Below are 12,303 nucleotides of genomic sequence, written 5' to 3' on the forward strand. Positions count from 1 at the left end.
CAAGAATATGGTTTTTCCAGTGGTCATGTATGGATGCGAGAGTTGGACTGTGAAGAAGGCTGAGAACCGAAGAATTGATGCTTTTGAACTGTGGTGTTGGAGAAGACTCTTGAGAGTCCCTTGGACTGCAAGGAGATCCAACCAGTGCATTCTGAAGGAGATCAGCCCTGGGGGTTCTTTGGGAAGAATGATGCTAAAGCTGAAACTCCAGTACTTTGGCCACCTCATGTGAAGAGTTGACTCATTGGAAAAGACTCTGATGCTGGGAGGGATTGAGGGCAGGAGGAAAAGGGGACGACAGAGGATGAGATGGCTGGTTGGCATCATCGACTCGATGGACGTGAGTTTGAGTGAACTCTGGGAGTTGGTGATGGGCAGGGAGGCCTGGCATGCTGCGATTCATGGGGTCGTAAAGAGTTGGACATGACTTGAGCGACTGAACTGAACTGAACTGAGGTAGTTAAATATACAACAACTCTGCAGCTTAGGAGAGAGGTTGGCCTGGAGTTCCAAATCTGGAAGGCATCAGCATAAAGATGGTATTTAAAGTCATGGACTGAACTAAAAAGACTCTCTCAGGAGAATGCTAGAGAGGCAAATGCTGCCAGTCAAGTGAGTGAGGTGAGCACTGAGCATCACAAGGATTTAGCAACACAGAGATCAGTGACCTTGACAAGAGTGGTTTTCACAATGGTGTAGGTGGTGCTAGCGGTAAAGCACGCTCCTGCATTGGCAGGAGACATAAGAGACAGGTTCCATCCTTGGGTTGGGAAGACCCCTGGAGGAGGGCATGGCAACCCACTTCAGTATTCTTGACTGGAGAATCCCATGGAAAGAGGAGCCGGGAGGGCTACGGTCCACAAGGTTGCAAAGAGTCGGAAACAACTGAAGCAACTTAGCATGCACGTGTGCAAAAACTATTTAAATTGGGATTGAAAAGAAAAAAAAGGGAGGTAAAGAAATGGAGATCAAGAACTTTTCTATAAAGAAGAAGAAAGAAATAGGATGGAGCTAGAAAAGAACATGGATTCTATCTAAAGAGGATTTAAAAACAAACAGGCATAACCCATTACAGATGGGAAGACTAATGACACAACAGAACACGGACAACTGAGGAGTCTTAAGCCTTTTAAAATCACAAGGTAAGCAAGAATAAATGAGCTCCAGAGTGCAAGTAAAGGGACTAGTCTCAGGGAGGGCTAGGCATTTCATCCACTGTATCAGGAAGGAATGTGTATGGGTACAGATGCAGGTAGTTTGGTAGATGTAATGGTGGATAGAAAGCTGGATCTAAGCAAGGTTAGGATTCTGTCAGGCAAGTACCACAGAAGGGAAGAAAAATAAGGGATTTGAAGTATATGTAAAAGAGCAGTTGTACTGATAGAACATGGTATCCATGCTGGATAAGGAGGGGAAAAAGGACAAGGATGAGGTACGGTGAAAAGTGGAAAAGTTAATGCACGTGAGTACCCAGTGGAATTTTAAAAAATTATTTGAGGAATAAGAAAACCAGATAAGTAGATGCTGGTCAGTTTCTGTTGTTCAAGTTTGTAAGAGGAGCAGTTACCAGCAATGAGGGTTTAATATTGGAACACGGGAGGAGATTTCTGAGGTGGGGGATATAAAAACTGAGAGAAAAGATGTTTGATTATCCATGTGACTGTAGCAATCACTAAGTATGATGGCAGGAAAATGTGGAAAGGCAGAGAGCCAGATACTAAAGAGGATGTAAGGATAGATCTGGAGGAGATCAACAGTCTGATGCCACGTATTGCAGAAGAGGTGGGGTTTTGAGCAAGGAAAACTTGAACTGAAGAAGTAAATGGGAAAAAGGGTTCTAAATGACGGGTTGAAGATACAGAGTGAAAAAACATTGTTACTTAAAGACTACAGGGAAACAGAGTTCCTAGGAATAGTCAGGGCAAGAAAGTGAAAGAAAGTTTATTTTCAACACTATGTCTCTGATGATAGTAAACTATCAATTCCAGAAGGCAAATTGGAATGGTTAGGGAACGGGGCATTGAAAAGTTCAAAGACTGCAAATTAGAATGCACACAAAGTCAAATGAGTATAAAATTTCCCAGCAATAATGGCCAACCTGGGAATCTTGATCACTAAAAAATCAACCAAAACAAACTAATAAATACCTTTTCTAAGCTTCATGAGAGCAGTTCGGTATCTTTTCAATAAACTCCCTTTCTGCTTAGCAATTAAAGAATCCTAATGATAATTACTATCATGTAGAGGGCCTTGCACACTCAGACAAGGTGAAAAGAGGAATGTTTATTTAATTCATTCAATATATTTAAGTGCTATTTGCCCTGGAATGATAAGGAAAATTTCAGAAAGGAATTTTAGGCATGCTAGCTATTCCTTTATCCCCTTCTCATTTCATTTCTTCCTTTCACAAAAGTCAGTGGTGAGCAAAAGACCAATAACAACTGAGGATGGAGTGAGCTGACAGCAGGGTTGTTCTGAGGATAAGCAAGGTCCTCTGTAAACTTGCCTGTGACCTCACAGCAACACTTCTGCAGGTGTGGAAAGAGTCCTACAGCTTAAAATAACAAATGCCCAATGAATGCTGCAGCAGCCTGTATGTAACTCTCAGCCCTGAGGTTCTTTGTCCAATGGCGACACTCCAACTACACAGCTTTTCTCTAAACAGAAAATGACCCCATTTGGGGAAGAGTTAATATACACTATGACGCTTTCTCTCTCTCTCAGGTGAACTAATTTACCTAGATGAAGAATTCTGAGAATACTGTATTTCTAACACGGTAGTGTTTACCTTCATGTAGAGAACAACTGAAGCGACGCAGCAGCAGCAGCAGAAACAAGAGCTGACAATGTAATTATAAAATTTTATAATCCAACAGTGAGTACAGTACTATGCCTTAACACATAGACCAAATCAAGATAAATTAATTTTAGTTGTCATTTATTATGCATAAAATGAAATGTCTGAAACATATAATTCCACATATAATGTGGAAAAATTATATTGTAGCAGGCATTAAAACTAAGCAAATTGTAGGATCGATTTATTGATCCTGCCTAAGTGTAAGCACCTTGGAATTGTAGATAAATGAAATATCCCCAAACATGGATGAGATTATTTTGTGTAAAAGAGAACACAGTACTTAAAAATATTCAAAATAGTGAATACTCACTAGCACTGACTTTTTAAAAAATTTTTAAAGACTTTTAATTAGTACAATATTCCTACATATTATAATGCTCATCATAGATTAAATCACCTTGTCAAGTGAAAAAGTATGTTGAATATAATAAGAAGTCAATTGGGGAAGGATACTTTTAACTTAAATTCATGTTGGATCATAGAGAAAGCAAAGGAATTCCAGAAAAACATCTACTTCTGCTTCATTGACTACACTCCAGCCTTTGACTGTGTGGATCACAACAAACTGTAGAAAATTCTTAAAAAGATGGGAATACCAGACCACCTTACTGCCTCCTGAGAAACCTATATGTGAGTCAAGAAGCAAGAGTTAGAACTGGACATGCAGCAAGACTGGTTCAAAACTGGGAAAGGAGTACATAAAGGCTGTATATTGTCACCCTGTTTATTTAACTTTGGTGCAGGGTACAACATGTGAAATGCCAGACTGGATGAATCACAAAAAGGAATCAAGATTGCGGGAGAAATAACAACCTCAGATATGCCAATGATACCACTAATGGCAGAAAGCAAAGAGGAACTAAAGAGCCTCTTGATGAGGTAAAAGAGGAGAGTGAAAAAGTTGGCTTAAAACTCAACATTCAAAAAACTGAGATGATGGCATCTGGTCCTATCACTTCATGGCCAATAGATGGGGAAAAGTGGAAAGAGTGACGTTTTACTTTCCTGGGCTCCAAAATCACTGTAGATGGTGACGCAGCCATGAAATTAAAAGACGTCTGCTTCTTAGAAGAAAGGTTATGACCAACCTAGGTCAGTTCAGTCGCTCAGTCGTGTCCAATTCTTTGCAACCCCATGAATTGCAGCACACTGGGCCTCCCTCTCCATCACCAACTCCCAGAGTTCACCCAAACTCATGTCCATCGAGTCATCCATCTCATCCTCTGTCATCCCCTTTTCCTCCTGCCCCCAATCCCTCCCAGCATCAGAGTCTTTTCCAATGAGTCAACTCTTCACATGAGGTGGCCAAAGTATTGGAGTTTCAGCTTCAACATCAGTCCTTCCAAAGAACACCCAGGACTGATCTCCTCAGAATGGACTGGTTGGATCTCCTTGCAGTCCAAGGGACTCTCAAGAGTCTTCTCCAACACCACAGTTCAAAAGCATCAATTCTTCGGCACTCAGTTTTCTTCACAGTCCAACTCTCACATCCACACATGACCACTGGAAAAACCATAGCCTTGACTAGACGGACCTTTGACGGCAAAGTAATGTCTCTGCTTTTGAATATGCTATCTACGCAGAGACATCACTTTGCCAACAAAGGTCTGTCTAGTCAAGGGGTCATGTATGGATGTGAGAGCTGGACTGTGAAGAAAGCTGAATGCCGAAGAATTGATGCTTTTCAACTGTGGTATTGGAGGATTCTTGAGAGTCCCTTGGACTGCAAGGAGATTCAACCAGTCCATCCTAAAGGAGATCAGTCCTGAATGTTCTGAATGTTCATTGGAAGGACTGATGCTGAAGCTGAAGCTCCAATACTTTGGCCACCTGATGCAAAGAGCCAACTCTTTGGAAAAGATCTTGATGCTGGGAAAGACTGAGGGCAAGAGGAGAAGGGGGTGACAGAGGATGAGACGGTTGGATGGCATCATTGACTCAATGGACATGAGTCTGAGCAAACTCTGGGAGAAAGTGAATGGACAGGAAAGCCTGGCACATTGCAGTTCATGGGGTCACAAAGAGTCAGAAACATCTTAGCAACTAAACAACATGTAATAGACAGCATTAGTGAATATACCAAGAACATTTCCCAATTTGGAATAAAGATCAAAAGGAGTCCCAGGTAATCTCCAGAATGCCAAAGATGGTTACCTTAAAACTATAATGGAAACCATTGCCAAGCTAAAGATTTATTTAATGGCTATCCACTTCTTTAAACTTTAATTGCTGAAACCCCTTGATTAGGAAATAACATTTACTCTCATACTGGCACTTTATCTCTCATATCAAAATTACTCACACCAGAGATTACCTAAACCAATATGAGACCATTTCCTAAAGCACAGCATATTTGGGCTAGAGGAGATAAGACAAAGATCCCATATCACTTGAGTCCAAGCTACCCCGAACGAAACGAGCCTTACCACTAGTACCCTTTAGGTTTCATTCACTCATTTTACAGAGCAGGCATCATGGCCAACTAAATTACTATGACTCTACTCTGTTAAATAAGATCCAGATTCAGTAATCTTATGAACAAGATCAATTTTGGTTTGGTTTTTTGTTTTTTATTTTTGCCCATGCCACATGGCTTTTGGGATCTTAGTTCCTGAACCAGAGATCAAATCCAGGCCCTCGGCACTACAAGCACAGAGTCCTAACCACTAGACCACCAGGGAATTCCCAAGATCCACTTTGTAATGATCATCTGAATTCCTCTTACAGAGAGACAATACCTAAGTGTCATGACTGGAGTTGGTAAATAAAAGCTTACAAGATGGGAAAATATTAGAAGACAACTACTAGAATTATTTTGACTTGTGGTTAACTAAGATATTCAGCCATGAAATTAAAAGACGCTTACTCCTTGGAAGAAAAGTTATGACCAACCTAGATAGCATTTTCAAAAGCAAAGACATTACTTTGCCGACTAAGGTTCGTCTAGTCAAGGCTATGGGTTTTCCTATGGTCATGTATGGATGTGAGAGTTGGACTGTGAAGAAAGCTGAGTGCCAAAGAATTGATGCTTTTGAACTGTGGTGTTGGAGAAGACTCTTGAGAGTCCCTTGGACTGCAAGGAGATCCAACCAGTCCATTCTGAAGGAGATCAGCCCTGGGATTTCTTTGGAAGGAATGATGCTGAAGCTTAAACTCCAGTACTTTGGCCACCTCATGCGAAGAGTTGACTCACAGGAAAAGACTCTGATGCTGGGAGGGATTGGGGGCAGGAGGAAAAGGGGATGACAGAGGATGAGATGGCTGGATGGCATCACTGACTTGATGGATGTGAATCTGAGTGAACTCTGGGAGCTGGTGATGGAGAGGAAGGCCTGGCATGCTGCGATTCATGGGGTTGCAAAGAGTTGGACACGACTGAGTGACTGAACTGAACTGAACTGAAGGTATTCAGTATGTTAGAATGTCAACCTGTCATTTGTTTTCTTTCTAGAGAAGTTAATAAAGTAGTTTTCTTTTTAAAAATACTGACAATAGGCAGTGTTTCTACAATATGCCCAAACACAAAAGCAAACAACAAAAACAGAACTTTACAATATTTGAGTGGTTAATCAGTCATTTTACTATAATATCTATTTTTAATTGATATAAAATTTATGTATCATGCACAGACCTTAAAGGCTCAATTCAATGCGCTTCAATAAGTGCTTTGTGATCTTCATGTTTCCACCACTCCAGAAAGTTGTCTTGAGCCCCTTCCACTCAATTCCCCCACCACCCAAGACAAACTACTGTTCAGATTTCTATAGATGTGAGAAATACCCAACTTCTTTCCCTTCACACAACGTTTCTGAGACTTATCTACATGTCTGCCATGTATCAGTAGCTGTAAAAAAAAAAAAAAACAGCAGAGTAGTATTTCATTATAAGATTGACACAATCTGTTTATCTATTCTCTTATTGAAGGACATTTGTATTTTTTAATTTGTTGGGCTATTGTGAATAAAGGTGCTTGTAAACATAGAATCCTGTTCTGCTGTATAAATGTAATCATATCACCTTTAAACTTCTGTCTCAACCAGAAGCTGAGGGGACCTGACAGAACTAGCCTCTGTTTTCACACAAAATGAGTGAGAAGAGCCCTACCCCTGCCCTACAGCCCCGGCTGACTACATGCGACCCACTCCAATCCAACCAGCCTGTACCTGTGTTGTGTGACACTCCTGGAGCAACACTTTGCGAGGAGAGACGCATTCCCTGGAACATTTCAAACAGGCAGGGTTTAGGGTCAGTGACACTAAAGCTCATCTTTGTTCCAACCCTAATCTAATGTTACAATGCCTCTATTAAAGACAAAAACACAGTCTTAAAAAACAACAGCCAACACACATACACACAAAGGGGCTTTTGATTTACCTGTTCTTTGAGGTCTCCCAGCACAGACCTTACCTAATAAATGGATAGCCACGTACTAGTAACACAACTTTGGGCACTCATTTCCCAATAGGCAAAAATGGGAAAATTGTACCATCTGTCTTAGGGTTATTTTGAAGATCCAATTAGATAATCTAGATCAAGTATTCACAATTGCTAACACACTTAAGTACAAAGCACTAGCTATTATTAACAAAACTTCATTTCCAAAACTCATTACAGAATATAGTCTCAGATTTTCCTTTTCCTTTTCAAGGTAATAACAAGAGTTTCCTGAAAGGGATGTGTTCCCCTGTCCCAAATTACTTCATGTTATGTGTTCCCCCCAAATTAATTCAAGTGCAACTGGTGTTATGTAAACCAAAGTGCACAGCCAAGCAAGTTTTGGCTAAATCACTTTTTTAAAACTGCAAAACGCCTAAGTAATGTACACTGGTGGTTTAAGTCACTAAGTCATATCCGATTCTTGCGACCCCATGGACTGTAGCCTGCTAGACTCCACTGTCCATGGGATTCTGCAGGCAAGAACACTGGAGAGGGTTGCCATTTCCTTCTCCAGGGGATCTTCCTGACCCAGGCATCGAACCCAGGTCTCCTGCGTTGCAGGCACTATTACCCTCTAAAAGTGAGATCTAGTACTGACCACAGAATTGACTCCTGCCCCATCAATAAGATCATGTGATCCTGGGGTTCTAAGGCTTTCGAACATGCTAATAAAAACAATGTTGGCTACACGTATGAAACAAATAGCATCCTTAAGAAGATGATACATGCTCTTCCCATTTCACTCAGTTAAATGCTATCCATCCTTCAGATCTCAGGGAAGCTTTCTTAAACCCTCCTAACTTAATCAAGACTTCCGGCTAGACACTCTCAAGGTTCCCTTGGACTTTTCCTTCACAGCTCTTACTTCCATTCGTATTAACATACTCAAAAGATTACTTAATGCCTGTCACCTTACCCACCAAAATATATGCTTCAATTAAAGGCCTGGCTGTATATTACACTCAACCTTATACCCCTAGTATCTACCACAATGTTTGGTACCATATAAATGATGTGGAACAAATAACGTGAATTCAAGAATTTCATTGCAGCTTCATTTGTCAAAGTGAAAATTTGAGAACAACTCAAAAGTTTATTAATAGGAAAGTAATTAAGCTTCTACATATGTATGACAGAATAGTACACAACCATTAAAAAAGAAAGAGCTTAATCTCTATGTTCTGATATACCCAATCTTCTAAATGAAAAAGGAGAAATGTATTTTATTTCATATGTACTATATTGTGCTTAGATGTCTAAAAACATACACATCAAACTGTTAACAATGACTACATCTGAAGACGAATAGGCCTGAAAAAAGGTACTTTCACTTACTTTACACATTTCTGTTTCAATATTTTTCAACAAACATTTCTAATCAACTTTTTATGCTTTGAGCAACTGCAAGTCCATATAAATTATCATACACTAATGTTTAGTGTATACTTGTATCACTATTTCTTAAAAATATTTTTTGTAATTATCTCCATAGAAACTGTGACAGGAAGGTAACCCAAAAGATAATATCAGCCCCTGTAGCATAGGTTAAGACCTGTATATAAACAGTCTAAATCACAAAGCAAAATAAACAGAACAGAAGCTACAATGTGGATCTGTTTTCTTGGTCCAAGATTCCTTCCACTACACATCAGTGCCTTTCCAGTAAGGGACACAAGCCTGTCTTGATACAATCAATGTTTTAGTGCCAAGTGACTAGAAGAGATAACAAAACTACTCCCATTTCCACCCCACCTTTGCAAGTCACAAGAGGGTACTGCAGGCCAATGGCCATAGAGGCTTCTTTTAACAACCCCAGAGAAAGGGAGGTTATAAAATTCTAGTGCATACTAATCACTATTAGACAATTCCCTTATGTTGAGCTGAAACCTATCTCTTTTACTTTGACTCATTGATTCAAGTTTGGCATTTGCAATGCCAAGCTTCTCTCCTCTTTGAGAATATATTTAAGACAGCTACCATCTGTATCTTTTTGGGATACTGTCTGAAATTTATAAGCTGTTTTTCAATAAAACATCTCATTATCCCACTTTTAATTTCAGTCCTCATAAACTACTTGGCAGAGGAGAAGGGGAACTATCCTGGAAGACTCCTACAAAATAATGAGGTACAAAGTAGTCAGGTTGTTACTACAATCCTTCATGGAGAGTCATAGAGAACCATGCACATCTTAGCACTCCTTTGTTAGATGTCACTGAGTCAAACACCTTTCTGGTCTAAAGCACAGGAATGAAGACACCATCAGAGGCTTACGACAAAATCCTGGCTTTCGACAGCTGAACATCGCTGGTTCAAGAATTTGCCATGAATGCAGTGGCATTCCTTATTATACTTCTGTAAGACACAGGAACAATCAACCTAATGATCCTTTCTCAGTAAAATATTTCTTGCTGTTTTTGTTGGCACCTTCAATAACAAAGCACCTGGTGGTTCCACCAATGTACAAATGAGACTTCCTCACAATTTAATAGAGACAAAGCAATGAACGACAAAAGTAATCAACAGAATGAAACTTAGCTACTGAACTTGAGATGCATGAAAAGATACGAGACCATAATGACAAGGTTGTTAGATAATACTAGAAAACACAATGAAAAGTACAGGAAGTCTAGGAAGAAGTACTAGGACAAGTACTTATAAGGACAAGAAACACAGAGAGCTACATTGCCACTGCTTATTAAACAGGGCTTCCCTGGTGGCTCAGATTGTAAAGAAGCAGCCTGCAATGCAAAAGACCTGGGTTCAATCCCTGGATGAGGACGATCCCCTGGAGAAGGTAATGGCAACGCACTGCAGTTTTCTTGCCTGGAGAATCCCATAGACTGGCAGGCTAATGGGGGTCGCAAAGAGGCAGACAGGACTGAGCCACTAACACTTTCACTTATTAAACAAACAGCTTTTTATCACCTGATGAAAAACAACAGAAGTAAATGATTGTGCAAAAACTTAGAGTAAGAACACAGGACAAGACAGACATCTATTTGGAATAGCACAGCTTTTTACTTTGTTTTACCTATTGATGACAGGCACAAACTTGGTAAAGTCTTCCCAAATGTTGCTCCAGGTTTTCCTTCTGAATCTGAACCAATTAAGAGGAAGGAGAGGGCCTCTGAACATCCACTCAAAAATAATACCCCCTACTCTTCACTCAACTGTGCTTCCCTTCATCAGAATTTATAGTTATACATCTCTGTGCTTATTGTCCCATGACCCAGAAAACCATAAGTTCCTTGAAGGCAGAGTCAACTCTTTTGAACACTGTATACACATGTAATAGGTCCTTGGACATGAAAGATGCTCCTTAAATATCTGTATAGTGAAAATAGAAAGAGGAAAGGAAAAGGAAGTCACTGGGTACCCTAAATAGTCATTTTGCTTTTGTAGCTAATGGGAGAAGGCAATGGCAGCCCACTCCAGTACTCTTGCCTGGAAAATCCCATGGACAGAGGAGCCTGGTACGCTGCAGTCCATGGGGTCGCTAAGAGTCCGACAGGACTGAGCAACTTCACTTTCACTTTTCACTTTCATGCCTTGGAGAAGGAAATGGCAACCCATTCCAGTGTTCTTGCCTGGAGAATCCCAGGGAAGGGGGACCCTGGTGGGCTGCCGTCTATGGGGTCGCACAAGGTTGGACACGACTGAAGCAACTTAGCAGCAGCAGCAGCTAATGTTGAGAAATTAATCACCTGTCGGACACTAATTATGATCCAGATTATTCATATACATGATTTACTTTAACTTCACAATAATACTGGCAGGTTTCTCATTTGTGATCAAAGTAAGACTAAAAGACACTAAGTATTACATAACTTGCTTAAGCCATACATCCAGCAAATCTGGGCTCCAGTTTTATGTTAATATCAAGTTAACTTGATATACTGGAGGCTGCCCCCAAGCTGCTCTTGTCTTGATTATCTCCACTCCTTACAGCTAAGGGAGGAAGAGGAAATACTTAACAGCAAATCAGTAGGTGCATATAACCCAAGACTTCTGGCTATGTATTCAGTCTGAATCTGCTTCCAGCTTAAAGAAATCTTCTAAAGAAATATAAACAGCAAAATAAGCATTTTTACATCGATCAAATAATTTGATTCTCAAAACAATCTTACAAATGAGAGAGAAATTCCCATTATGTGGGTGCAGATACTGGGGCCAAGAACGCTTAAGAACTTTGACACTCTCCCTACAAACCTATGGGCCTGGGGTTTTCCAAAAAGAAATAGTGACTGCATAGACTTAGTGCAACCTTTGAAAAAGACACTCGCGCCATAAACCTCGTTTTCCTACTGCAAATATGTAATCCAGATGGGAACGTTCAACGGCGATTTTCCCATTGCATTTTAGACTTGATGAGGGTCCCGTTCACTCTATACTATTAGTTAAATGTTGAATGCCAAATATAAATATTTACGAGGAGACAACACATGCAGGTCAAAGAAAGGACGTGGGAATATCATTTTAGAAAGGGCTGCAGTGCAGCCAAAACTCTGGGCTGCGGTCCACATTTGCCTTCGCCAACTCCTCCTTCTCTCCCCTCCACTGAACCATTCCTCCCTGGAGTCAGATTTAGTGCAACAGGCAGGTTCCTACCTTGGTCTGAACACTCTTATCAAACTTGTCATTTTTGAAGCTAAAAGTATTCTGGTGCCTCTGAGGCCTGGAACGAGTCACGTTCCCTTTCTGTGAGCTCATCGCCGAAACGACAATCGTCTCGCTCTGGGACAAGGAAGATGCAGGGAAGAGTAAGTTGCGAGGAACTATCCCACGGAGCTCACGCTTCTACCACTGACCCGGAAGGAACTTAATCAGCCTTTCTGTCCCCGCCCCCGGCATACCCACGTGACTCCTGGCGGAGGTCAAAGGACACCCCCAGGCCTCTCAGCGCCCGCAAGGCCCTTTTAAAACCTCCCAGTCTCGATCCTTCCCCCTTCCCGCAGCCTCTCTCTCTCAAACCCGGCCTAAAAATCCCGCTTTCTTCGAAGCGAGAA

At 40.9% G+C, this 12,303-nt stretch overlaps 1 protein-coding gene across 1 annotated transcript in view; it reads right to left on the minus strand.

Moving 5' to 3' along the window:
- C2H9orf85 (chromosome 2 C9orf85 homolog) overlaps nucleotides 1-12,264 on the minus strand; it is a 64,410-nt gene extending 52,146 nt beyond the window's left edge. The window contains exon 1 of the mRNA XM_069576362.1: nucleotides 11,906-12,264. Within this exon, the coding sequence (XP_069432463.1) occupies nucleotides 11,906-12,007 (102 nt within the window). The 5' untranslated portion in view covers nucleotides 12,008-12,264. The remainder of the gene's footprint in view (nucleotides 1-11,905) is intronic.
- Nucleotides 12,265-12,303: the final 39 nt, after the last annotated feature.

The sequence above is a fragment of the Ovis canadensis genome, chromosome 2 (assembly GCF_042477335.2).
Source record: "Ovis canadensis isolate MfBH-ARS-UI-01 breed Bighorn chromosome 2, ARS-UI_OviCan_v2, whole genome shotgun sequence".
In the NCBI taxonomy this organism is placed as follows: Eukaryota; Metazoa; Chordata; class Mammalia; order Artiodactyla; family Bovidae; genus Ovis; species Ovis canadensis.